We start from the raw sequence: 27,199 nt of genomic DNA, 5'->3' as shown, positions 1-27,199 counted from the left end.
TTTGGACATATATCACTATTCCTCAGTTGTTGCTGAGTCAAACTGCTTGAACAGCCTCCCTTGCAGTATTGTGTTTTCAGTAAACAGATTGCAATTCTTCAAGAAGAAGGGTCACCACCAATTTTTTTGGTGCAACATAAGGTGGAGGTTAAGACACGGAGTTGCCAGTGATACCCACATCCCAGGTAGAATTTTAAAAATCGGACTTCAATCCTCTTCTCCTGTGTTGTGCCCCCCTCCCCCATTTTTCCTGTTGTAAAAAGATTGGCTCCTGCTAATGTATGGTTACATGCTGCCAGTTATTGTCATAAGTACTCACTCAAATAATCATTCTTTGAAACAGAGTGGAAAGAGATTGCGGTACACTGTAGCTACTGTAGTGACACTGAACACCCAGGCTGTGACTAGGTCCAGTTGAAACACTATTTGATTGTTCTAGAGAAAGTTTCTGGCCAGTGGTAACTGCTGGAATGTTGATGGTGGGGATTTGGTGAGGGCAATGAAATTGCATCTCATGGGGAGACGGTTATGTCTTCTCTTGTTGGAGATGGTCATAACCTGACGTTTTGAGGCATGAATGTTACTTACCATTTATTAGCCCAATCTTTTGACTATGCAGCTGTTGCAATCCAGCCAGATTGTAACCATAGTTTCCATCAGTGATTTCTGAATAACATTGAGGAGGAAGAAACTCGGCTGATTTTTTCTCTTCTTCAAAAAGCTTAAATTATTTAAGCCCTGCTACCATTCTGGTTAAGATCAGCAATTTCGGTTGTTGTCATTTCTAGGAAATGATAGCCGCAACATGACTTAGAAAGACTAACTATCTTTTGCAGCAGAATCAACTTGTTAATTCGTGATTGAGAGGTGCATATTTGGCCTCGTATTCAGCAATCTTTATAGACTGAATGGAATTATACCCATTTGGTGCACTATAAGTGCTGGTGCTGAGAAATTTGACTATCTTGGACTGCATTTTTGTAACACTGGAAAGGCTTTCGTTCTATTTTCAAACAAACTTTTTTTTTCATGGAATGGTGCACTGCTGGTGAGGCTGATATTTGTTGCCAATCCCTAATTGCCTTGGAAAAGATGGTGGTTGATGCCTCTTGAACTGCTGCAGTCCACTTGGTATAGGTTCAACTGTACACAATTAGGAAAGGAGTTCTAGGTTTTAAAACCAACTACTGTGAGAGAACTGTAATATATTTCTGAGTCAGGATGGTGTATGGCTTGGAAGGGAACCCATAAATGATGGTATTCACATGCATCTGCTCCCTTGTTCTAGGTGGTAGACTCTGTGGGATTGAAAGTTTCTCTTGAAGGAGATTTGACAAGTTGCTGCAGTGCATCTTCTATAATGTATACACTTCTGGCACAGTGTGCCTATGGTCAAGGTTGTGAACATTTAAGGTGGGGGATTTACTTTGTCCTGGATGTTGTTGAGGTTCATGTGTTGATGGGGCTGTACTCAAGGCAAGTGGAAAGTATTCCATCACACTCCTGACTTGTACTTCATAGATGATGGACAGACTTTGGAAGTCAGGAGCGACATATCACAGAATTCCCAGCTTCTACTTGCTCTTGTAGCCACAGTATTTAGCTGCAGTTCGATTTCTGGTCATTTGTAACCACTAGGGTATTTATAATCGGGTATGCAGCAATGGCAATTCTGTTGAATGTCATGGGGAGGTGGTTACATTCTCTCTCATTGAAGATGGTCACTGTCTGGCACTTGTATGGTGCAAATATTACTTGCTACTTAACAGTTGAAGCTTGAATGTTGTCCAGGACTTGTTGAATGTGGCCATGGTCGGCTTCAAATCTGAGAAGTTGAATGCTACTGAATACTATGCAATTGTCATGTAAATCCCCATGTCTTACCTTATGATGAAGGGGAGGTGATATGATGGAGCAGCTCCAAGTAGTTGCATCAGGGACACCCGGGATTTCAATAAGGTGATGGTGCAACACAACAGGATGGATTGTATCCTGAAGACTGGATTTTGCTTCTGTAAGGACTGTGTGGTAGTCACTGCAAACAATATTGTCATGGGACAGTTATCATGAGATCAAGGAGGATTTTCCTTTGTCATCAGGACTTTTCTAGTATGATCCATTATACTAGTGAGCCACTCATAATGATAGTCATTGAACTCCCCTACCCACAATATGTTTTGTGTCCTTGTCCCTCAGTGCTTCTTTCAAGTAGGGGCCAGCAGAGAATAGTGATTACTTTATCCATTTTGACCTGGAGCCTTGAGGTCCAGAGTGAATGTTGAGGATTCTTGGGGAAAACTCCTGCTGTGCCACCACTTCCAGTAGGACCAGTTATACCCCAGATTGGTGTTAGAGGAATCTGGGATGCTTCATGTGTAAAGTATAATGTGACAAATGTAACTCTGTCGGGTTCTTTGACTAACTTCTGGGATCATTTTCCCAATTTTCCTACGAGCCCTCAAATTTTAGTAAGGAGGACTTGACAGAATCATTTGGGCAGGATATGCTGTGAAATTTCCATGGTGAAGGATAATTCCAGTGGACCTTCCATTATTGTGGAGAAACCTGGAAGTGACAACATTGTGTAAAAGTGCTGAAGGGATGGAGACAAAAGATAGCAGTCTTTCAGATATGGTCAGAAGAACATAGTCAAACAGAGCATAGCAATCGTGTATGGACAGATTCTACCTAATGATCAAGGAGATGGATAAAGACACAGCTCACAAGCAGGCCCAAAGACAGTGGCCTTGACCATCTGAATCTAATTGGGTCATCCCAGATGTGATGTCGATCAGTCTGTTAACTTTGAAGCAATAAAGGGTTGAGTGAGTTGGAGCTGGATATCATCAACATGCATGTGGAATCTGGTTCCATTTTTGTGGATGATGTTAATAAGCGTGCTAAGGCCCTTCACTTCGGATATGAAGCAAGACCAGATGCGATGACTGAGATCCCAAAATCATGGGAAGGTTTAGTGGAATTGAAAAGTAGGACCAAGACTGCTGAGAGATCATTTGCTAATTTTGGATGCAGAGTCAGACTGTTAACATTCCAAGGAGAGATATGCAGGACAGTGAACTGTGGAGCAATACACTGCATGAGATATGGAGGCCTTGGGGATTAAGGTTTTAAAATCTCTACACTTAAAGGAGTAGTAAAAGTCAATGAGTGCAGCGATGACCTGGTGGGACAAGATCACTAAGCCAACTCTCGATTTGTTCTCCAGATCTTGTATCAATACGTCTTGGAAGTGACTTGATGGAAAGACAGAATTAATAACAAATGGTTGCATGCCTTCTACAAAAGAGGCCTAAATTTCTCTTCATGTTTCTACGGTCAAACCTTCGGTGTGAGATTTGTAAAATTGACAATTAGATCATTGAACAAGATGTTGCATCTTTTACATTCCGTTTTTAGAGTTAATATTTCTATGTATTTTAAAGTGGCTTGCATTCATTTGCAGCTTTGTACTTTCCTCTGTACTGATGTGCTATTTAAAAATTGTGTTCTAGGCACCCATTCCAAAGACTGTTTTGATTCCAGTGGCTATTCCTATTTCAAAGTCGACCGTTTCCCGATTCCGCAACAGTGTTGAGGGTCTTAACCAGGAGATTGAGCGAATTATTATCAAGGAGAGTGGGGACAAAGAGGAGCAGATGATGATTGTAAGTGTTTCTTTATCTAGAGCGCCCTCTGGTGACAAGGTGTTGGAATAACTCAGATTAGACTGCATTGGATTTAGCTTATTTGCATTTATGTATTGTGCAGTTAAAACAAAAACCTCATCAAAAGCTATTCAGGAAGGCACAGGACTTGGTGTGTCTGTAAACAGAATAACAGCGGTGGCGTGTGAGAGATGTTTTCTGCCTGGGTACATCTCTTTCTATAAATATTACAGATGATATCAGAACTGAGATATTGATCAAATTCCAAGCTTAGTCCTCTGTTTATGAGCATAACACTGGTGCTGCAAAATTTCAGCAAAATAACTTGTTAGGACTTTCTGCAAAAGAAACACTGGGCTGGGCTAAGGCCATCCATGTGCCAAACCCTGGGCAGACCCTGTTATGATGTGGAGATACCAGTGTTGGACTGGGGTAAACACAGTAAGAAGTCTCACAACACCAGGTTATAGTCCAACAGGTTTATTTGGTAGCAAAAGCCACTAGCTTTGGAAGCGCTGCTTCTTCATCAGGTGAGTGACCCTGTTAAAGCATACACAAAACATGGAATCAAACATCTGACTTTAGTTGTTTGGCTTTCATATATTAAGTAATGTTATTGGCAGCAGCCCCAAATTTGCCATTGTACAGTTTGTGAATAAAGTTTGAAAGAATCAAGTTTGATACATCTATTTAAGTACTGCGCATGTCTCAGTGAAATTTGTTCAGACAGTTGGAAGGCTGAGAACTTGTGCTAATGCAACAGTTGGGAGCTGATTCAATGTTTTCCATATATTCTAGCAATGACCTCAAAACAAATTGGGCAAAAGCATTCAAGATGTCATTTTTCGAAGACTTTGTTCAGTGGGTACCTTAGATGCCTTCTATTTCCCCCTCCATACCTCTCAATAACCCTATTCAGTCAAGGCTTTCTGCTACTACGACTTGAATGTCATCTTATTTTGAACATCATGTTTGCTTAGATTGTCACATCCCCCATTGTGTTGTGTCTTATCATTCATAAATCTCCATTAACAGACCATCCCAAATATTTTTAATTACTTTTCAGAATCTTTCTACACCAAACTTCTGCACTCTTGTCTTGTCCTCCATCTCAGTCTAAATCTCCTCACTTTTCATAAGAACATAACATAAGAAATAGGAGCAGGAGTAGGCCAACTAGCCCTTCGAGCCTGCCCCGCCATTCAATAAGATCATGGCTGATCTGTCGTGGCTTAGTTCCACATTCCCGCCCTCTCCCCGTAACCCTTAATCCCCTCTCTGATCAAAAACCCATCAACCCGCGTCTTAAAAATATTTAGCGAGGTAGCCTCCACCACTTCAACGGGCAGAGAATCCCAGAGATTCACCACCCTTTGAGTGAAGAAGTTCCTCCTCAACTCTGTTCTAAACCGCCCCCCCCTTTATCTTGAGGCTGTGCCCCCTAGTCCTACTATCCTTTCTGAGCGGGAAGAGTCTCTCCACCTCTATCCTATCCATCCCATTCATCATCTTATACGTCTCAATGAGATCTCCCCTCATTCTTCTAAACTCTAACGAGTACAAGCCTAGTTTATTCAGCCTCTCCTCATAGCTCAACCCCCTCAACTCCGGCATCAGCCTAGTAAACCTCCTCTGCACTCCCTCCAAGGCCAAAATATCCTTGCGTAAGTACGGCGCCCAAAACTGCACACAGTACTCCAGCTGTGGCCTCACCAATGCCCTATACAGCCGCAGCAAGACCTCCCTACTTTTATATTCAATCCCCCTCGCGATGAAGGCCAGCATCCCATTTGCCTTCCTGACCACCTGCTGCACCTGCAAGCTGGGTTTTTGCGACTCATGCACAAGGACCCCGAGGTCCCTCTGCACCATCGCCTGCTGCAGTTTTTCTCCACGTAAGTAATAATCCTTCCTACCATTATTCCTACCAAAGTGGACCACCTCGCACTTGCCAACATTAAATTCCATTTGCCATTTCCTGGCCCATTCGCCCAGCCTATCTAGATCCTTCTGCAGACTCTCCACACCCTCCGCACAATTTGCCGTTCCACCAATTTTGGTGTCAACAGCAAATTTCGACACCCTACACTCGGTTCCCTCCTCCAGATCATCTATATAAATGGTAAATAGCTGCGGCCCCAGCACCGACCTCTGGGGCACTCCACTAGTCACCATCCGCCAATCCGAATAGCACCCATTGACCCCCACTCTCTGCCTCCTATTTGACAACCAGTCCTCTATCCACGCTAACACCCTACCTCCAACTCCATGCCCCCTGACCTTCTGCAATAACCTCTTGTGAGGTACCTTGTCAAACGCCTTCTGAAAATCAAGAAAGACCACATCCACCGGCTCTCCTCTATCCACCGCCCTAGACACATCCTCATAGAACTCCAGTAAATTTGTCAGACACGACTTCCCTTTAACGAAACCGTGCTGCGTCTGCTCTATCAAGCAGTTCCCCTCAAGATGCCTCGCTATTTCCTCCTTGATGACGGATTCTAACATTTTACCTACAACAGACGTTAAACTAACAGGCCTATAATTCCCCGCCTTTTGCCTGGCACCCTTCTTAAACAACGGCGTAACATTAGCCGTTTTCCAATCTTCCGGCACTTCCCCGGAATCCAGCGACGTCTGGAAAATAACCACCAAGGCATCCACTATCACCTCCGCCATTTCTTTCAGAACCCTCGGATGCATTCCATCCGGTCCTGGCGACTTGTCCACAATCAGCCCCTCCAGTCTGTCGAGCACCGCCTCTCTAGTAACAGTAATGTCATCGAGACCCTCCAGTCCTACCACCTTTCCATCTCTAACATCCGGCAAATTATTCACATCCTCCTCCGTGAAGACCTCAGCCATATCCCCATTCCCTACCACTAAGTCCCCCTTCTCATCCTCTAAGGGACCAACGTTCACCCTAGCCAGCCTCTTCCTTTTTATATATTTATAAAAACTCTTGCTATCCGTTTTTATATTAAGCACTAGCCCAGCTTCATAGTTTCTCCTACCCTTCTTTGTCAATCTTTGTTCACATTTAAACCTCTCCCAATCCTCTTCTCGCCCACTACTCTTAGCTACTCTAAACGCCTCCGCTTTTAATTTAACACTTTCCTTCACCTCCTTCATTATCCATGGCTTATTACCTCTCCTCCTATGGTCCTTTTTGACCATCGGAATAAATTTCTGCTGATTTCTGAGGGGGCAAAAATAGAAAATAATTTTCTATTTTTGCCTCCTTGTAAACCATTATCATTTGCAGCTTTGAGCCACTCTAGTGTTGTGCTTTGTGACACTTTTCCTGACTGTGTTGTATCTTTGCCCATTTTAATCTATCTTCAAAATTTATCTCTTTTAACCAGTGCTTTGGTCATCTCGGCTATTTTTTCTAAGTTCTTCTTGGTGCCCAGTTTCCTTGTCCTTTTATGAAGCACTTCAGCATGCTTTACAAAACAATTTTCATTTATGTGATAATTTTTTAAGGGGGTGGGAAGAAAACAATACTGATTTTAAAGTAATGCAAGATGTTTGAGTTTAACAATAATTAAAGCACATTTATCACAACAGCCATGAAAATACATATTATCACAACAGAATAATGTTTAACCAATTTATTGGGTCTCTTTGAAGAAATAACATTTTGTGCAAAGAAAGGAACCAATAGATAGGCTCTGCTTAGATTTTCAGAAGCCACATCAAAGGTGATTGCAGAAAATTAGGAGGTAACATATTCACACAGATAAAAGATTGGCTAACTAACAGGAAACAGTACGTAGACATAAATGAGTCATTTTCTGGTCGCCAAAAGATCACTGCTGGGACCTCAAATTTTATAAGTCACATAAATGATTTGGATGAAGCAACCAAACATATGGTTGCTAAATTTGCTGATGACGCAAAGATAGATAGGAAAATAAGTTGTGACGAGGACAAGAAGAAGGCTTAAAAAAAAAGGCAAGTTAGCTGAGTGAGCAAAGATCTCGCTGGTGGAGTATAACGTGAGATTATCCATTTTGGCAGGAAGAGTGAAAAAGAAGCATATTATTTAAATGATGAGAGGATGCAGAGGGATTTGGGTGTCCAAGTACTTGAATTGCAAAAGATCAGTATGCAAATACAAGCAATAATTAAGAAACCTAATAGAATGTTAACATTTATTGGGATGGGAATTAAATACAAAAGTGGGGAAGTTTATGTTTCAGTTTATAGAGCATTGATGCGACCATGCCTGGAGTACTGTGAACAGTATTGATCTCCTTGTTTAAGGAAGGATATAAATAGATTGGGAACAATTGATAGAAGGTTTACTAGACTAATACCTTGAATGGGTATGTTGTCTCGTGAGGAAAGGCTGGACCTAAGCTTGTATCCACTGGCATTTAGAAGAGTAAGAGGTGACTTGATTGAAACCTGTAACATCCTGAGGGGTCTTGACTAATGGGTCTAGAAAATATGTTTCCTCTTGTGGCAGAACCTAGAACTAGGTGTCACTATTTAAAAGTAAGGGGTCGCCCAATTAAAGCAGAGATGAGGAAGAATAATTCTGTGAACATCATGAGTATTTGGAAATCTTTATCCAACAGTGGTGGATGCAGAATCTTTGAATGCTTTTAAGGCAAGGGTAGATAGATTCTTGATGAGCAAGGGAGTGAAAGGTTACGGGTCCGGGTGGGAGGAGGCAGGAATGTGGAATTGAGGTTAAAATCAGATCAGCCATGGTCTTATTGAAAGAGGGAGCAGTCTCAGTCAACCAAATGGCCTACTCCTCCTTGTTCGTATGTAACAAACTCCAGTGTTAATTGTCAGCTGCTCAGTATTGTTGTATGTGATGTTTTCTTCTTGCTCTCAGAGAGCATCCTGGGTTTAGTTTTTGCAAATTGGAAGCCATGTTATGCAAGAAACCTTGCCGCAGGCTTAGGCTGAGCTTGGTTGATGAGTATGTGAGTTTAATGTCCAACCTAACTGGGGTATCTGCAACGTTTCAGTTTGATTAAAGCAGTGAATAACTAAGCCATACAGACCGGAAACATCTTTGTTCAGCTTTCTGGTTATTTTTGTGCGAGTGATGGTTGCAGTAGTCATAATGCGTTCTCAAGTTAGATGGAAGAAAGTCATCTAAAGCTTTCCTTTCTGAATGCTTTGCAACAAATGTGCTCAAAGTATCACTGAAAAAGCTGGATTCTTGCATCTAGAATTTCTCCTTGAAACTATATCCTAACCAGGAGTTCTGATGCCTTTTGGAAGATAGAATATCAGAAAACATGAGAGACAGAAGGGTGACATAACATAAGAACATAAGAAATAGGAGCAGGAGTAGGCCATCTAGCCCTTCGAGCCTGCCCCGCCATTCAATAAGATCATGGCTGATCTGTCTTGGCTCAGTTCCACATTCCCGCCCTCTCCCCATAACCCTTAATCCCCTCGCTTATCAAAAACCCATCAACCCGCGTCTTAAAAATATTTAGCGAGGCAGCCTCCACCACTTCAACGGGCAGTGAATTCCAGAGATTCACCACCCTTTGAGTGAAGAAGTTCCTCCTCAACTCCGTTCTAAACTGCCCCCCCTTTATCTTGAGGCTGTGCCCCCTAGTCCTACTGTCCTTTCTGAGTGGGAAGAGTCTCTCCACCTCTATCCTATCCATCCCATTTATCATCTCATATGTCTCAATGAGATCTCCCCTCATTCTTCTAAACTCTGAGTACAAGCCTAGTTTATTCAGCCTCTCCTCATAGCTCAACCCCCTCAACTCCGGCATCAGCCTAGTAAACCTCTTCTGCACTCCCTCCAAGGACAAAATATCCTTGCGTAAGTGCGGCGACCAAAACTGCACACAGTACTCCAGCTGCGGCCTCACCAGTGCCCTATACAGCTGCAGCAAGACCTCCCTACTTTTATATTCAATCCCCCTCGCTATGAAGGCCAGCATCCCATTAGCCTTCCTGACCACCTGCTACACCTGCAGGCTGGGTTTTTGCGACTCATGCACAAGGACCCCGAGGTCCCTCTGCACCGTCGCCTGCTGCAGTTTTTTGCCACGTAAGTAATAGTCCTTATGAAGCAACCCATTTGTTCTCTGAGTGAACACGTTTCACTTATTTATTTCGCCTCAAAATACTGCACAAAAGCTAATTATCTATACATGTTGACATTGTAATTTGAAGAAAATCGTGACTTGGAAATCTGAAAGAAAAACTGGGACTGTATCGCCAGTTGATGTGTACACAAGACTTCTGGTTGTGAATGTGAACCTTAATCAGTTCTCATGGTGAGACTAGGGAATCCCCTTTCATAAGGTTGATTTGAAGTATTCATAAGAATTAAAGTAGAGAAAAAAGTAGTCAAAATCCTGGTTCTGTTTGTGATATGTTGGTGCTGCTGCCAACTTTCAGTTTGATTTTATGAATTTCTTTGAACTTCTCATTTCGTCCTTCAGCTTCACTTGTCTTTCTTACTTCTCTTTTTGCTGGGCCTACTTTTCCATCTGTCAGTTGGCTTTTTGTTGTATACTTCAAGCCAAAATGTTTCACTGCTCTTGGAAATATGATTCTTAACCACATCTTTTCCTGCAAAAACTGTATCTTCACCATCCTAGGCCGCATCCAAATTTCTTTATCACCATTTGCAAGTGCTCTGATTGACACTTTACACCTGAACTTCAGCAATTTTTTTTTTTAACAATTTTATTATCTACTGGTGATGGTCACACATCTGCCCCACTTTCCTGGCCACTTGCTTCTGCCCATAATCTCAGACTCTCTTCATCTTTTATCCTAAGCTGCAATATTAAATAATTGTCTGCTATTTCTACAAACTACACTGTGATCTAAACACCAGGTGCACCATTCCTCCCTTCTCTGCTTTCCAGAGTGACGATCACTGCCACAGCACATTCACTCTTCAGAAACATCTAACTTTGAAATTGCCTTTGATGCAACAACATCTTAAAAAAAATCTGGAAATACTCAGCAGCATCTGTGGATAGAGGAATAGTTAATGGTTTGGGTTAATGACCATTCATCAAACTTAGCAGAAGTGTGCTCCTTTCATCTCTCTGACACTCTTACCCCCTAACTGTTCTATCTGTATGTGACTCCCGTCCCGATAACCTCTGATGCTATTCCAGTGCAAATCTTGACAGTTGCTTCATCTCCTCCTGGTCATCCCTTGGTGAAGTTCCCAGTTACAGATCTTAGTTGCCCTTGATTTTCTGTAAGGTTCTCTCAGTAGGCATCATTGACACTGAACTGTCAAAGTTGAGATCATTGAAAAGATTGCTATTCCCATTTTGTGTTTGGTTTCCATTCTGACTGCCAAATTGAGCAAAATAGTTGTTTTGGGAGATACCTGCTGATCAGGAAGGGAGGGATTTTCTTTCCACAACTTCCGATCTCTCTCATGGCCCTTCATATTTTGACAGTTCCATCCTGTTACAGTTTCAAGCATTGTGGCAAAGTTGTACTCGGAAGTGAATTCCGCATTGATTACAATGAGAAAAGTCTATCTTGTGATTTGTTTTTGATTACTGAACAAGAGGAAGTCCACACTAGCCAGGAAATCTTGCAGATGTTTTAGGCCCTGCAGAAACATGTTGAGCTCCGTGGTTCATCAGTGCATCTGGTAGTGCAGATTTATGTTGCCATTGGGAGCGACTTTGACCCCACCAAAAGATTATTTTTTGATTTTGCTGAAATGCTACTTCTTGAAAGTAGGATTGGGACACCGAAGTGTTGTCACGGTCCTGGACCAGAAAGTCAGAGATGATGACTTTAAAATCTCAGCATGTCAAATTGTGAAATGAACTCTGTAAATTTGGCATAAAGAAAGCTGCTGGTTTTTGTTTCAAAGCACAACTGATTTATCCTTAAAACCTACTCTCAACTGGTCTAGCCTACCGACCAACACTGTGGTTGACCCTTTATTTGAGTGAAATAATATAGAATACTTCATCGAGTTAAAACTATGGCTTGAGGATCACAATTCAAGTGGTAATAACTGTGGAAAGAACAGGGGACAAGAATTTTGCCATTTTAGAATCTGCAATATGAATAAGAATAAGCAATATGTATTGCCTTGTTAGCATTGGCCACATTGAACAACAATCTTTCTCAAAAAGGAAAGATCACTGACACAGATTGGCAGACACGATCAGTTTCCAGCGTAAACACGGTGGCACAGTGGTTAGGATTACTGTTTCACAGCACCAGGGACCTAGGTTCAATTCCGACCTCAGATAACTTGTCTGTGTGGAGTTTGCACATTCTCCCTGTATCTGTACAGGTTTTCTCTGGGTGCTTTAGTTTCCTCCCACAGCCTAGAAATGTGTGGGTTAGGTTAATTGGCCGTGTTCAATTGCTCCTTAGTGTCAGAGAGATTAGCAGAGTGGGGTTATGGGGATAAGGTCTGGGTGGGATTGTTGTCAGTGCAAGGTCGATGAGTTAAATGTCTCTTCCTGCGCTGTAGGGATTCTGATTCTAAAATGGCAAAATTCTTGTCCCCTGTTCTTTCCACAGTTATTACCACTTGAATTGTGATCCTCAAGCCATAGTTTTAACTCGATGAAGTATTCTATATTATTTCACTCAAAAATACTGTGACGTGGAGATGCCAGCTTTGGACTGGGGTGGACACAGTAAGGAGCCTCACAACATCAGGTTAAAGTCAAAGATTTATTTGGTATTGCAAGCTTTTGGAGCAGCGCTCCGAAAGCTTGCAATGCCAAATAAATTTGTTGGATGTCAAAAGTACTGGTCACTCGGTCCTTGTCTAAGCTTATCAGTGCTAATGCAGTGGTTGTGATAAAAGTTGGGCTTTTTTGTAACACACATATTTGAATATACCAGTTTTGAAAGCATGTTTGAGAAAAAGCTTTTATTAATGTTGAATTCGTTTATATAATGCCTCCTTTCCATCAGAGTTGGTGGTTGTTGTTGGACTGGACTAGGATTTCATGGTCAGCATGTGCCTTCCTGTAGCTAACCCAAGTTTTATGCTAAGCCTTTCAATTATGGAGCCAATCATAGCTGAGCATGCTGCTATCGACAGCAATGCACTTTACAACAGCAATGAGCAGCAAACTGGCAGGGGAGAGAGGGTGCCATTGTCAATGGGGTGCAAGTGACATCCACCCCCCCTAGACTGGCTAACTCTAAGGGTCAGGAACAAGAGGGGGCTGCTGAGAGGAGGAAGGAGGGTGGGGAGAGGAGGCCTCAGCCTCTTAATCTGCATAACAGGTTTGAGGCTCTTGCTTCCAGTCTGGACGAGAACGAGGGAGGTGAGGTTGGTGAGCAAACTGCACACAGTACAGTGATACAGCAGGACATAGGCAAGGAGAAGGTGAAAAGGAACGTAGTAGTGATTGGGGATAGTGGGGTGAAGGGTATTGACACTGTCCTTTGTCACAATGACAAAGTGCACAAAAGGGTGTGTTGTCTGCCTGGTGCTCGGGTCCGGGATGTCGCATCTGGGCTTCAGAGGAACCTGGAGTGGGAGGGTGAGAATCCGGTCGTTGTGGTACATGTGGGTGCCAACGATGTAGGCAAAATGTGAACTGAGGATCTGGGGAGGGAGTATGAGAAGCTGGGAATGGAATTAAAGAGTAGAACCGACAAGGTAGTTATCTCTGGGTTACTGCCTGAACCGAGTGCAGATGGGCGTAGGGTAGATAGGATTAAGGAAGTGAATGGGTGGCTCAGGGATTGGTGTGGGAGGAATGGGTTTGAATTTATGGGGCATTGGCATCAGTATTGGGGTAGGTGGGACCTGTTTGGGTGGGATGGGGTTGGTCTGAACCGTGCTGGGGCCAGAGTGCTGGCAAATAGAGTAAAGAGGACTGTAGACAAGGCTTTAAACTAATTGGGGGGGGGGGGGGGGGGGTGCGAGGGTAGGTGACGTTACGGGGACTAAAGTTGAGGAGAGGGTAAAGGTAAGGGAAGAGGCCAAGGATGTCCCAATAATAGAGGGAGTAGGGGGCGTGAGTATGGTTGGTGGCATTACGGCAAATAGGGTCCAGGTGAAGGCTGGGATGAAGGCACTTTACCTGAATGCATGAAGCATTCGGAATAAAGTGGATGAGCTGGTGGTGCAGATCAGCACAAATGGATATGATCTGGTGGCCATTACAGAGACGTGGCTGCAAGGTGACAGGGACTGGGAGCTGAATGTCCAAGGATATCAAGTGTTTAGGAAGGATAGGCAGGAGGGAAAAGGGGGGGGTGTAGCTCTACTGATTAAGGATAGCATCAGGGTGGTAGCAAGGGATGATATTGGAGCCAAGGAGCAGAAAGCGGAATCGTTGTGGGTAGAGATTAGGAACAGCAAAGGGAGGAAGACGCTGGTGGGTGTCGTCTATAGACCCCCAAATAATCTGGAGGTGGGGCGGGCTGTTAACGCGCAAATAAGTGCGGCGTGCAGGAATGGGACAGCCGTAGTTATGGGGGATTTCAATCTGCATATTGATTGGTCGACCCATGTTGGACGCGGTGGGCTCGAGGAGGAGTTCTTTGGAATGCTGCCGGGATAGTTTCCTCGAACAGTGTGTGTTGGAGCCGACGAGGGAGCGAGCTATCTTGGATCTGGTGCTATGTAATGAGGCGGGTAGAATTAGGGACCTTGTGGTGAAGGATCCTCTTGGGGAGAGTGATCATTGTATGGTGGAGTTTCTGGTGCAGATGGAGGAGGAGAAAGTGGGTTCCCGGACGCGCGTCCTTTGTTTGAACAGAGGGGAGTACGGTAGGATGAGAGAAGAATTGGCGAATGTGGACTGGGGGAGCGCGTTGGAAGGTAGGTCTGCTGAGGAGCAGTGGAGGATCTTTAAGGAGATCTTTCTTGGTGCTCAGCAGAAATTTATTCCGATGGTCAAAAAGGACAGTAGGAGGAGGGGTAATAAGCCGTGGATGACGAAGGAGGTGAAGGAAAGTGTTAAATTAAAAGCGGAGGCGTTTAGAGTAGCTAAGAGTAGTGGGCGAGAAGAGGATTGGGAGAGGTTTAAATGTCAACGAAGATTGACAAAGAAGGGTAGGAGAATCTATGAAGCTGGGCTTGCGCTTAATATAAAAAAGGATAGCAAGAGTTTTTATAAATATATAAAAAGGAAGAGGCTGGCTAGGGTGAACGTTGGTCCCTTAGAGGATGAGAAGGGGGACTTAGTGGTAGGGGATGGGGATATGGCTGAGGTCCTGAATAACTTTTTTGTTTCTGTCTTCACGGAGGAGGACGTGAATAATTTGCCGGGTGTTAGAGATGGAAAGGTGGTAGGACTGGAGGGTTTTAATGACATTACTGTTACTAGAGAGGAGGTGCTCGACAGACTGGAGGGACTGATTGTGGACAAGTCGCCAGGACCGGATGGAATGCATCCGAGGGTCCTGAAAGAAATGGCGGAGGTGATAGTGGATGCCTTGGTGGTTATTTTCCAGACGTCGCTGGATTCCGGGGAAGTGCCAGAAGATTGGAAAACGGCTAATGTTACACCGTTGTTTAAGAAGGGTGCCAGGCAAAAGGCAGGGAATTATAGGCCGGTTAGTTTAATGTCTGTTGTAGGTAAAATGTTAGAATCCGTCGTCAAGGAGGAAATAGCGAGGCATCTTGAGAGGAATTGCTTGATAGAGCAGACGCAGCACGGTTTCGTTAAAAGGAAGTCGTGTCTGACAAATTTACTGGAGTTCTATGAGGATGTGTCTAGGGCGGTGGATGTGGTCTTTCTTGATTTTCAGAAGGCGTTTGACAAGGTACCTCACAGGAGGTTATTGCAGAAGGTCAGGGGACAGGGAGTTGGGGGTAGGGTGTTTAGCGTGGATAGAGGATTGGTTGTCAAATAGGAGGCAGAGAGTGGGGGTCAATGGGTGCTATTCGGATTGGCGGATGGTGACTAGTGGAGTGCCTCAGGGGTCGGTGCTGGGGCCTCAGCTATTTACCATTTATATAGATGATCTGGAGGAGGGAACCGAGTGTAGGGTGTCGAAATTTGCTGATGACACCAAGATTGGAAGAAAGGCAAATTGTGCGGAGGGTGTGGAGAGTCTACAGAAGGATCTAGATAGGCTGGGCGAATGGGCCAGGAAATGGCAAATGGAATTTAATGTTGGCAAGTGCGAGGTGGTCCACTTTGGTAGGAATAATGGTAGGAGGGATTATCACTTACGTGGCGAAAAACTGCAGCAGGCGATGGTGCAGAGGGACCTCGGGGTCCTTGTGCATGAGTCGCAAAAACCCAGCTTGCAGGTGATCAGGAAGGCGAATGGGATGCTGGCCTTCATAGCGAGGGGGATTGAATATAAAAGTAGGGAGGTCTTGCTGCGGCTGTATAGGGCATTGGTGAGGCCGCAGCTGGAGTACTGTGTGCAGTTTTGGGCGCCGTACTTATGCAAGGATATTTTGGCCTTGGAGGGAGTGCAGAGGAGGTTTACTAGGCTGATGCCGGAGTTGAGGGGGTTGAGCTACAAGGAGAGGCTGAATAAACTAGGCTTGTACTCGTTAGAGTTTAGAAGAATGAGGGGAGATCTTATTGAGACGTATAAGATGATGAATGGGATGGATAGGATAGAGGTGGAGAGACTCTTCCCACTCAGAAAGGATAATAGGACTAGGGGGCACAGCCTCAAGATAAAGGGGGGGCGGTTTAGAACAGAGTTGAGGAGGAACTTCTTCACTCAAAGGGTGGTGAATCTCTGGAATTCTCTGCCCGTTGAAGTGGTGGAGGCTACCTCGCTAAATATTTTTAAGACGCGGGCTGATGGGTTTTTGATAAGAGAGGGGATTAAAGGTTATGGGGAGAGGGCGGGAATGTGGAACTGAGCCACAACAGATCAGCCATGATCTTATTGAATGGCGGGGGAGGCTCGTAGGGCTAGATGGCCTACTCCTGCTCCTATTTCTTATGTTCTTATATCCTGTCCTTTTCTCCTCATCCCACAATCAGAAGACGATTGTACCCACACTGACGATGACTGCAGGTGAGGTGATCACCAGTTGGCAATAGAGGCTGTTTTGCAATAGGTGGTGCTTTTCATCATGATGCCATTGAATAAGCTTTTCAGTACTGGTGAAATCATATTGTGATGAACTAAGTGAGATGACTATATCATGAAATATGTCCTCAATTTGTCATAATGAAATTTTCTCTACTAAAGGAGGATATACAGTTGGAAATGTTGGCCTATAAGAGGAATGCAAGATGCATTCAATAGCTGATTACCATCTCTTTATACAATAGCTTCTTTTATTCTTGTTTTATTGATGGTTGAAATAATTCGACTGTGGTTATGAGTTTTAGAATTTAACTGCAAGATTTAAATCCAGGTGCAGATGTGTTTTTGAATGAAGTATACCATATTGCACTATGAGATGGCCCAGTTCCATAATGCATAAAAGGTAAAAGTTGTGTGAGGGGTGAGTGGTTATTAGATCTATAAATGTTATATTATACAATGTATCCTGTTTAGGTAATAGAAATATAAAAAATGTTGAACTTGCATTGTTATAAAGGGACCATGTATATCTGAATATCTCAACTTTTTAAAACTTTCAGTATTGAATGGAATCCGGTGGTTAAGGTATGTCACTGAAGTTCATTGCAACAGATGTTGTAGACAAGAATCATAGAATGGCTCCTTCAGTGCTGCAACCATTCAGTCCATCAAGTCATGCTGGCTCTCTGCAAGAGCAACTCAGTTCGTCCCTCTCCCCTGCCCTTCCTATAATGCTAAAATATTTTAATCTTTGCTGCTTATCCAATTAATTTCTGTAAATCACGATTAAATCTGCCTCCATTACCCTCTTAGGCAATGCATTCCAGGTCCAAACCACTCATGTTTTCTTCTTTTGCCAATCACTGTGTCTGTGTCCCTACCCTTTCGCCAAACAGAATAGTTTCTCCCTACCTACTCATAATTTTCAAGTTTTATTTCGGCTATTCCAATCTATTCTTGTAACTGAAGTACTTCATCCCTAAAACCCTTCTTATTTTTTTCTGTATCCTGTCTAAAATCTTTACATCCTTCCTAAAGTCCAGTGCCCAGGATCCAGTGCTCCAGATGAGGCCATGCCAGTAGTGCATCTAACTTCCTTATATTTATATTCAATGCTTCTATTTACAAAGTTCAGGATCCCGTAGACCTTTCAACTGCATTTTAAACCTGCCCTCCCATTTTCAGAGAGTTAGTGTGCACGTACCTTTGTTCCTGCACCCCTTTAGAATTGTACCTTTTAATGGATATTGCCTTTCCTAGTTATCAAAATGTATTACTACTCTACATTAAATTCCATATGTTTCGTATCTACCTATTCCACCAACTATGACGTTTTGTAACTTAATGCAGTCCAAAAGTAATCTTTTTACCACTACACACTCTTGTCACTCTGCTGACTTTGTATCCATGCCACCACTGTTCCTTTTATTCAGTGGGCTTCAACTTGCTGACAAGCTAATCTGTGGCACTTCATCACATACCTTTTGGAGGTCCATACGTACCATGTCAACCACATTGTTGTCATCAATCATTGCTATTAACTCATTCAAAAACTCAGTCAACTAGTAAGACTGGTTATTGTACTTCCTTCTTTTGTATTTGTCCTGTTTATCTTCATTATTGTCACTGATTTTCTTAAGTTGATTGAGTGTACATCACTTCTAAATCATGGAATATTATTTCTAGGATTTAGTAAGATGTAATTATGGGCATCTAAAAATTTTAGAAGTCTGCACAATAACTGTTTTCATTGATTTAATTGATGGATGATGCTGGAAATTATTATTAAAATAGAGCAAGACACTGATTCCAGATTTTACCTTGCGTAACCTATTCAGTGCCCGCCACTGCAACCTTGGCACTGGCAGTTATAGTGGTGAGAGCAATTTCAGATGATAAATAAAGCATCACACAAAATAATGTTGACTCAACATTTAAGTATGTGGATTTGAGCATGGATTTTCTTATTGGCATTAATATGCTGAAAAAATCAGGCAGAACACTGTTTACGGTTTATACATCTTATGTTGTGATGGACTTCAGTTTAATTCAGTTGGTCTAAACAAAATGTACCAGGCCTGGAAATAAATCACCACCTTGAAAGCAGGGCAAGACTTGGACAGGAGATAAAGATTAAAAAGCAATGTGTTGGTGAGAGTTGCTTTTGTTTATGGATTTGTCACTGTTAAACTAATTTTTAAGGGTGATGACCATTTTGGATGTATAAAAAAGCCAAATTTGCTAAACCCGGCAGACCACGAAGTTTTAATTTAGACTGCATTTGCTTCCTATGGTTTGATTTGCAAGGCAAAGTAGGTGCAACATATTGTGCAGAGTATTTTGTGATTTTTGCTTTGCTGTCTTTTTTAAAAAACAGAATCACATCTATAAGCAGCTCTTTTTTACCAAATAAAGATCTGATTTAGTTTTCTCCACACCTGTTCAGCTCTAAATAAGAGGGTTTTACTAAGTTGAATAGCCCAGCTGAGTCAAACAGCTGCACAGTGAAGCAGCACTAACACTCGCCTTTGTGCTGGCACCAGTCTCAGCTGATGGATTAGGGAGCATCTCTGAATTGCAAGGTGAAACATTTTGTTTGAACCAGTGGTCACTGATTCCAAGCCACATGCCTTCAACCCACTTCCTTTTGCACTTCCATGCCACCTAGACAATCAAAAGATTTATTTAACTTTTTTTATTAAATGGCAGAAGTATTAATTGATAATTGAATCAGTTTGATTTCACAACAAAACAATTTTAAATGGAGAAGCGCTGTACAATCGCTGTTAGTGCATTGAAAATTATGCCATTAAATTCAATAGTGACATGGAGACAGCAGTTGTAAGAATGCAGCATCTTTACTTAAACTCAGAAGTCAACTCAAGTCAAATGTTAATTCATCCAAATTAGCTGAACTTGCACATACAGTATTTCTCGTCACCTCAAAAGGGGAATAGCACCCTTTTCTTCAAAATAATTTTCTTCTCCTTGCTGCAGTTTGCTGCAGCTAGATCCTGCTCCTGAACTATGGCGTTAGTTTTTTTCTTTCCCATTGCTGATAAATCTCTCTAATCTCCCAAGGTTAGTTGTCAATTTCTATTTGTTAAAATTCTTTATTACTCTAGGTTATGCTTTCACACAAGTTGGATAAGTTGAAGCTTGTCCTTTGCTGTGGTAGTCAGTGGAAGTCCAGTCCTCAATTTAAAAATCTAAATCAAATGGCACCAATTATCTGTTATACAAAAGTATGAAGCCTGCTCTACACTCGACGTAAGGGACTCATTTGTTGATTGCGTTCCTTTTGAAATTTTCTTCCTCCCAATGCAGAAATGCACCATTGTCTGGCTGATTACAAATTCACTCCTCCAGCTGACAGCTGGAAATAAGGACTGAGAATCTTCACCATAGTATAAAGCTTCCACTTTGAGGTGTATTTTACCTTAGCCTGCGCAGGGCTGTGAACAAAAATGGAAGCCAGGACAAAGATCACAGTCTTTAGATTCTGCGCTCCTATCTACAGGATATTTTGTGGTGGATATGACTTCTGATGGACCACATCATTTCAATAAAGTGGTCTCATCAGAATTATGTACATAGGTGAAAGCAAGACTAGACTCAACTGTTGCTTATCCTACAATTGAATGGCACATTCAGATGCACTGTTGATGAACAATGGCCACTCATACCCAGTAAAAAAGGCATCGGATGCATGTAAATTGCACCTCCCTCTCCCACCAAATCCTGAGAAGAAAAATCAACACCGAAGCTCAAGGCCCTCAGGGATATGTTTGGAACAAAAAGTAAAATCTGAAAGTAATGTTTAAGCTGGTCACTTTTCTGTAGGTTAAACATACTGTGCACCATAACCTTGACAGATGCATGCTTTGTTCTGGAGTCAGAGAAACTTGCAATTCAGATTCGTGTTGCAAAACCACTGGTGTCACTTAGCTTAGGCCACGAGTTCTTTACCAATTGTAATTCATAATCTCAATAGTTCTGAAAAATTCAAGTTAATATAGCTAACTACTGGTTTTTGGATGCCTGAGTGAGAATTCTCTGCAGCAGGTGTCCCTTTAGGTGGTGCTAACTTAGTTTAAATGGCTAGTATGTGGCAAAGCTACTGCTGCAGATACAATTTTCCATGACAGAATTGGTAGGAATGAACACAATCTTGTGGCCACCATGTCCCATTGTGGGGCATTGTCCATTCTGTGCGGCACTCCCACAGATTGGGGTGGAATTTTATTCCGCCCCAATCTGTAACTTACGCCCTGACATATTCTTTATTACTTTGTCAACATCAAACTAACACTCAAGGCCAAAATAACCTGCGCAAGGATATTTTGGCCTTGGAGGGAGTGCAGAGGAGGTTTACTAGGCTGATACCGGAGTTGAGGGGGTTGAGCTATGAGGAGAGGCTGAATAAACTAGGCTTGTACTCGTTAGAGTTTAGAAGAATGAGGGGAGATCTCATTGAGACGTATAAGATGATGAATGGGATGGATAGGATAGAGGTGGAGAGACTCTTCCCGCTCAAAAAAGACAGTAGGACTAGGGGGCACAGCCTCAAGATAAAGGGGGGGCGGTTTAGAACGGAGTTGAGGAGGAACTTCTTCACTCAAAGGGTGGTGAATCTCTGGAATTCTCTGCCCGTTGAAGTGGTGGAGGCTGCCTCGCCAAATATTTTTAAGAAGCGGGTTGATGGGTTTTTGATAAGAGAGGGGATTAAGGGTCATGGGGAGAGGGCGGGAAAGTGGAACTGAGCCACGACAGATCAGCCATGATCTTATTGAATGGCGGGGCAGGCTCGAAGGGCCAGATGGCCTACTCCTGCTCCTATTTCTTATGTTCTTATGTTCTTAATCCTGGTTCAACAAGGAGTCTAGAACAGCAAGCCGAAAGTAACAACAGGACTACCTGATATTGAGGTGTAAACCCAACGAAGCTACACATGTTTGCTGAACAGCAGCATGCTATTGACAGAACTAAATGATCTCACAGCCAACGGACTATATCAAAGCTCTGAAAAAAATCCCTTTTAAGAATGGGGAAGCAAAATGTAAGGCTGAATCATTTGCTTTGATTTTCAGTTAGAAGTGTTTACGGGGGATATGGGTGATCTTCGTCTTTTTTGAGTTTCCATTGCAGATATCAGTAACAAATGCTGCTTAATTCATATCATCAAGGAGCAGCTATGTGCACTCAGCATGGCAAAGGTTACAGGTACTGAAGATCTGTATTCCAGAACCAGCCGCACTGAACAAGCTGTTCCAGTATAGCATACGGCACAGCAGTAGAAAATTGTCCAGGTATATACTATGCACAAAAAAAACAGGACAAATCTACCCTAGCTAAATATCACTTCGTCAGTTTTGTCCCAACCATAGGAAAAGGCATGCAAGTGTTGTCAACAATGCGGTCAAGTGGCAGTTATCCACCAATTGCCAACTACCCATGCTTAGTTTGGGTCCTGCAGACTGTGGAACCTAGTAAAACCTTGGTCCAAATATGGATGGGAGCTGAATGCTAGAGGTGAGATGATCTTGGCTGCCTTCAACATCAAGGCACCATCTACTGAGTGTGGCATGAAGGAGCCACAGGAAGACAAAAGGAGATGGGGAGAAACTGTTCCTGCTCTTAAAAGAATTGAGAATGAGAGGACACGGATTCAAAGTGATTTGCAACACACGCAATGTGAGACAAAACTATTGCATGCAACAAGTGGTTGGGATCTGGAATGTACTGTCCATGTGTGAACTCTGGTTCATGGGAGGCATTCAAGAGGGTATTAGCTAAATATGTAAATAGAAACAATGTGCAGAATTACAAATAAAAGGCAGAAGAATGGAACAAAGTCATCATCTTCTTTTGAAGAGTGGTGCAGACATGATGGGTCAAATGGCCACCACCTGCACCATACCAATCTTGAGATTCTATAATTTAGTTTTAGTAACGCAAGACATCCTTTGGTGTGAAATCAATCTAGAAGTACAGTAGCCACATTGGATCTGTATTCCATTTACTCTCCATTGAACAACTAGCATATGAACAGATACAAATTCCGAGCAATGCTTTTCGCTATGAGCCATTTCAAAGGCTGAGCAAATAATAGTCCTCAAAGCAAAGACCAGAGTGCAGCAGTAACAAATAGATACGTTGATCTTTATCTCTGAATTTTAACTACAAAACACTTCAGAGATGCCATGAAATGTTGAACAATTTTGGGATTCAATACCCAAGTTCTGAGATGTAAGGACCTTTGCCGGTACAGGGTGGCAAGAGAAAGAGAAACAATGACAGAATTAAAACACAAAAATGGTTGACAAGGTAGTCGAGTGCGAGAGGCAAATAAGCGCTGCAGAAAAGTTAGAATTATTAAAAGAGGCAAGCCTTAAGGCTTTGTGATGTAACACACAGCATTTGGAATAAGGTAGACAAACGACGGGGCAAATCATGGTAAATTGATATGATATCGTAGCCATTATGGAGACATGGTTAAAAGATCAAAACTGGGAACTTAATTTTCAAGAATATTTGACCTTTTGGAAAGACAGGAAGGAAAAAAAAGATGGTGGGTAGCACTGTTAATAGCTGAAATGAGGACAGTTTTGAGACATGATGATGATGTAGAGTCCACTTGGGTGGAGGTAAAAAAAAAACAAGAGAAAGAAGATATTGGTAGGAACAGTGTATAGACCTCCAACAGTAGCCTCACTGTATGTAAGAATATAAATCTACAAATAATATGAGCATGTTGAAAGAATAGAGTAATAAATATGGGTGACTTTACACGTTAATTGGATTAATCAAGTTGGAGAGGTAGCCACGACAATGAATTCAGAGAGTGCATTAGGGATAGTTTCCTAGAGCAATATGTCATGGAGCCAACCAGAAAACAGGCTATTTTGGATCTGGTATTGGGTAATGAGGCAGGTTTAATAAAGATCCCCTAGAAAGTAGTGATCATAACATAATAGAATTTAATATTTAGTTTGAGAGAGAAACTTGGATCTGAAACCAGTATGTTTAACTTAAGTAAAGGGAATCGCAATGAAATGAGGATAGGTTAAAAAGTAGAACCGACAAGGTGGTCGTCTCTGGGCTACTGCCTGAACTGAGTGCAGACGGGCGTAGGGTTGACAGGATAAAGGAAGTGAATGGGTGGCTCAGGGATTGGTGTGGGAGGAATGGGTTCGAATTTATGGGGCATTGGCACCAGTATTGGGGTAGGTGGGACTTGTTTGGGCGGGATGGGGTTGGTCTGAATCGTGCTGGGACCAGAGTGTTGGCGAATCGAGTAAAGAGGACTGTAGACAGGGCTTTAAACTAATTAGGCGGGGGGAGGGTGCGAGGGTAGGTGATGCTACGAGGTCTAAAGTTAAGGATAGGGTACAGGTAAGGGAAGAGGCCAAGGATGTCCCAATTGGTGGCGTTACGGCAAATAGGGTCCAGGTGAAGGCTGGGATGAAAGCACTTTATCTGAATGCACGAAGCATTCGGAATAAAGTGGATGAGCTGGTGGCGCAGATCGACACAAGTGGATACGATCTGGTGGCCATTACAGAGACGTGGCTGCAAGGTGACAGGGACTGGGAGATGAATGTACAGGGCTATCAAGTGTTTAGGAAGGATAGGCAGGAGGAAAGAGGGGGTGGCGTAGCTCTGCTGATTAAGGATAGTATCAAGGTGGTAGCAAGGGATGATATCGGAGCCAAAGAGCAGAACGTGGAATCGTTGTGGGTGGAGATTAGGAACAGCAAAGGGAGGAAGACGCTGGTGGGTGTCGTCTATAGGCCCCCGAATAATGATCTGGAGGCGGGGCGGGCTGTTAACACGCAAATAAGTGCGGCGTGCAGGAATGGGACGGCAGTAGTTATGGGGGATTTCAATCTGCATATTGATTGGTCGACCCATGTTGGACGAGGTGGGCTCGAGGAAGAGTTCTTGGAATGCTGCCGGGATAATTTCCTTGAACAGTGTGTGTTGCAGCCGACGAGGGAGCGAGCTATCTTGGATCTGGTGCTATGTAATGAGGCGGGTAGAATTAGGGACCTTGCGGTGAAGGATCCTCTTGGAGAGAGTGATCATTGTATGGTGGAGTTTCTGGTGCAGATGGAGGAGGAGAAAGTGGGTTCCCGGACACGCGTCCTTTGTTTGAACAGAGGGGAGTATGGTAGGATGAGAGAAGAATTGGCGAATGTGGACTGGGGGAGTGCGTTGGAAGGTAGGTCTGCTGAGGAGCAGTGGAGGATCTTTAAGGAGATCTTTCTTGGTGCTCAGCAGAAATTTATTCCGATGGTTAAAAAGGACAGTAGGAAGAGAGGTAATAAGCCGTGGATAACGAAGGAGGTGAAGGAAAGTGTTAAATTAAAAGCGGAGGAATTTAGAGTAGCTAAGAGCAGTGGGCGAGAAGAGGATTGGGAAAGGTTTAAATGTCAACAAAGATTGATAAAGAAGTTGATAAAGGAGGGTAGGAGAAGCTATGAGGCTGGGCTAGCACTTAACTCTTGCTATCCTTTTTTATATTTTTATAAATATATAAAAAGGAAGAGGCTGGCTAGGGTGAACGTTGGTCCTTTAGAGGATGAGAATGGGGAGCTAGTGGTAGGGGATGGGGATATGGCTAAGGTCTTGAATAACTTTTTTGTTTCTGTATTCACGGAGGAGGACGTGAATAATTTGCCGGGTGTTAGAGATGGAAAGGTGGTAGGAATGGAGGGTCTTAATGACATTACTGTTACTAGAGAGGTGGTGCTCGACAGACTGGAGGGGCTGATTGTGGACAAGTCCCCAGGACCGGATGGAATGCATCCGAGGGTCCTGAAAGAAATGGCGGAGGTTATAGTGGATGCCTTGGTGGTTATTTTCCAGACGTCGCTGGATTCCGGGGAAGTGCCGGAAGATTGGAAAACGGCTAATGTTACGCCGTTGTTTAAGAAGGGTGCCAGGCAAAAGGCGGGGAATTATAGGCCGGTTAGTTTAACGTCTGTGGTAGGTAAAATGTTAGAATCTGTCATTAAGGAGGAAATTGCGAGGCATCTTGAAGGGAATTGCTTGATAGGGCGGACGCAACACGGTTTCATTAAAGGGAAGTCGTGTCTGACAAATTTACTGGAGTTCTATGAGGATGTGTCTAGGGCGGTGGATAGAGGAGAGCCGGTGGATGTGGTCTTTCTGGATTTTCAGAAGGCGTTTGACAAGGTACCTCACAAGAGGTTATTGCAGAAGGTCAGGGGACATGGAGTTGGGGGTAGGGTGTTAGCGTGGATAGAGGATTGGTTGTCAAATAGGAGGCAGAGAGTGGGGGTCAATGGGTGCTATTCGGATTGGCGGTTGGTGACTAGTGGGGTGCCCCAGGGGTCGGTGCTGGGGCCTCAGCTATTTACCATTTATATAGATGATCTGGAGGAGGGAACCGAGTGCAGGGTGTCGAAATTTGGTGATGACACCAAGATTGGGGGAAAGGCAAATTGTGCGGAGGGTGTGGAGAGTCTGCAGAAGGATCTAGATAGGCTGGGCGAATGGGCCAGGAAATGGCAAATGGAATTTAATGTTGGCAAGTGTGAGGTGGTCCACTTTGGTAGGAAGAATGGTAGGAAGGACTATTACTTACGTGGCGAAAAACTGCAGCAGGCGACGGTGCAGAGGGACCTCGGGGTCCTTGTGCATGAGTCGCAAAAACCCAGCTTGCAGGTGCAGCAGGTGGTCAGGAAGGCGAATGGGATGCTGGCCTTCATAGCGAGGGGGATTGAATATAAAAGTAGGGAGGTCTTGCTGCAGCTGTATAGGGCATTGGTGAGGCCGCAGCTGGAGTACTGTGTGCAGTTTTGGGTGCCACACCTGCGCAAGGATATTTTAGCCCTGGAGGGAGTGCAGAGGAGGTTTACTAGGCTGATACCGGAGTTGAGGGGATTGAGCTATGAGGAGAGGCTGAATAAACTGGGCTTGTACTTGTTAGAGTTTAGAAGAATGAGGGGAGATCTCATTGAGACGTATAAGATGATGAATGGGATGGATAGGATAGAGGTGGAGAGACTCTTCCCGCTCAAAAAAGACAGTAGGACTAGGGGGCACAGCCTCAAGATAAAGGGGAGGCGGTTTAGAACGGAGTTGAGGAGGAATTTCTTCACTCAAAGGGTGGTGAATCTCTGGAATTCTCTGCCCGTTGAAGTGGTGGAGGCTGCCTCGCTAAATATTTTTAAGAAGCGGGTTGATGGGGTCTTGATAAGAGAGGGGATTAAGGGTTATGGGGAGAGGGCGGGAAAGTGGAACTGAGCCACGACAGATCAGCCATGATCTTATTGAATGGCGGGGCAGACTCGAAGGGCTAGATGGCCTACTCCTGCTCCTATTTCTTATGTTCTTATGTTCTTAACTGAAGTGGATTGGGCAGACAGATTAACAGGAAAGACAAGCAAGCAGTGGCAGACATTCAAGGAATTAATTTATTGCTGTCCGCAAACATGTCTCAGTAAGAAAGAAAGATCCTAAGAGAGGCATAAAGCCACAAAGGCTAACCAAGGATATTGAGGAGAGTATTAAATTAAAAGAGAAAGTATATAAGG

At 43.4% G+C, this 27,199-nt stretch overlaps 1 protein-coding gene across 4 annotated transcripts in view; it reads left to right on the top strand.

Moving 5' to 3' along the window:
• Positions 1-27,199, top strand: part of LOC145349904 (protein FAM117B-like) — a 334,408-nt gene that overhangs the window by 281,299 nt on the left and 25,910 nt on the right. For all 4 annotated transcript variants that reach the window (XM_080198540.1, XM_080198542.1, XM_080198539.1 and 1 more), the window contains one exon: positions 3,513-3,665. In XM_080198540.1, coding sequence (XP_080054666.1) covers positions 3,513-3,665 — 153 coding nt within the window. The remainder of the gene's footprint in view (positions 1-3,512; positions 3,666-27,199) is intronic.

This window comes from Carcharhinus amblyrhynchos, chromosome 11, assembly GCF_965287045.1.
Source record: "Carcharhinus amblyrhynchos chromosome 11, sCarAmb.v2.hapA, whole genome shotgun sequence".
NCBI classification, from domain to species: domain Eukaryota; kingdom Metazoa; phylum Chordata; class Chondrichthyes; order Carcharhiniformes; family Carcharhinidae; genus Carcharhinus; species Carcharhinus amblyrhynchos.
The sequence above is the reverse complement of the archived record's forward strand: the minus strand, read 5'-3'. Positions and strand labels throughout refer to the sequence as shown.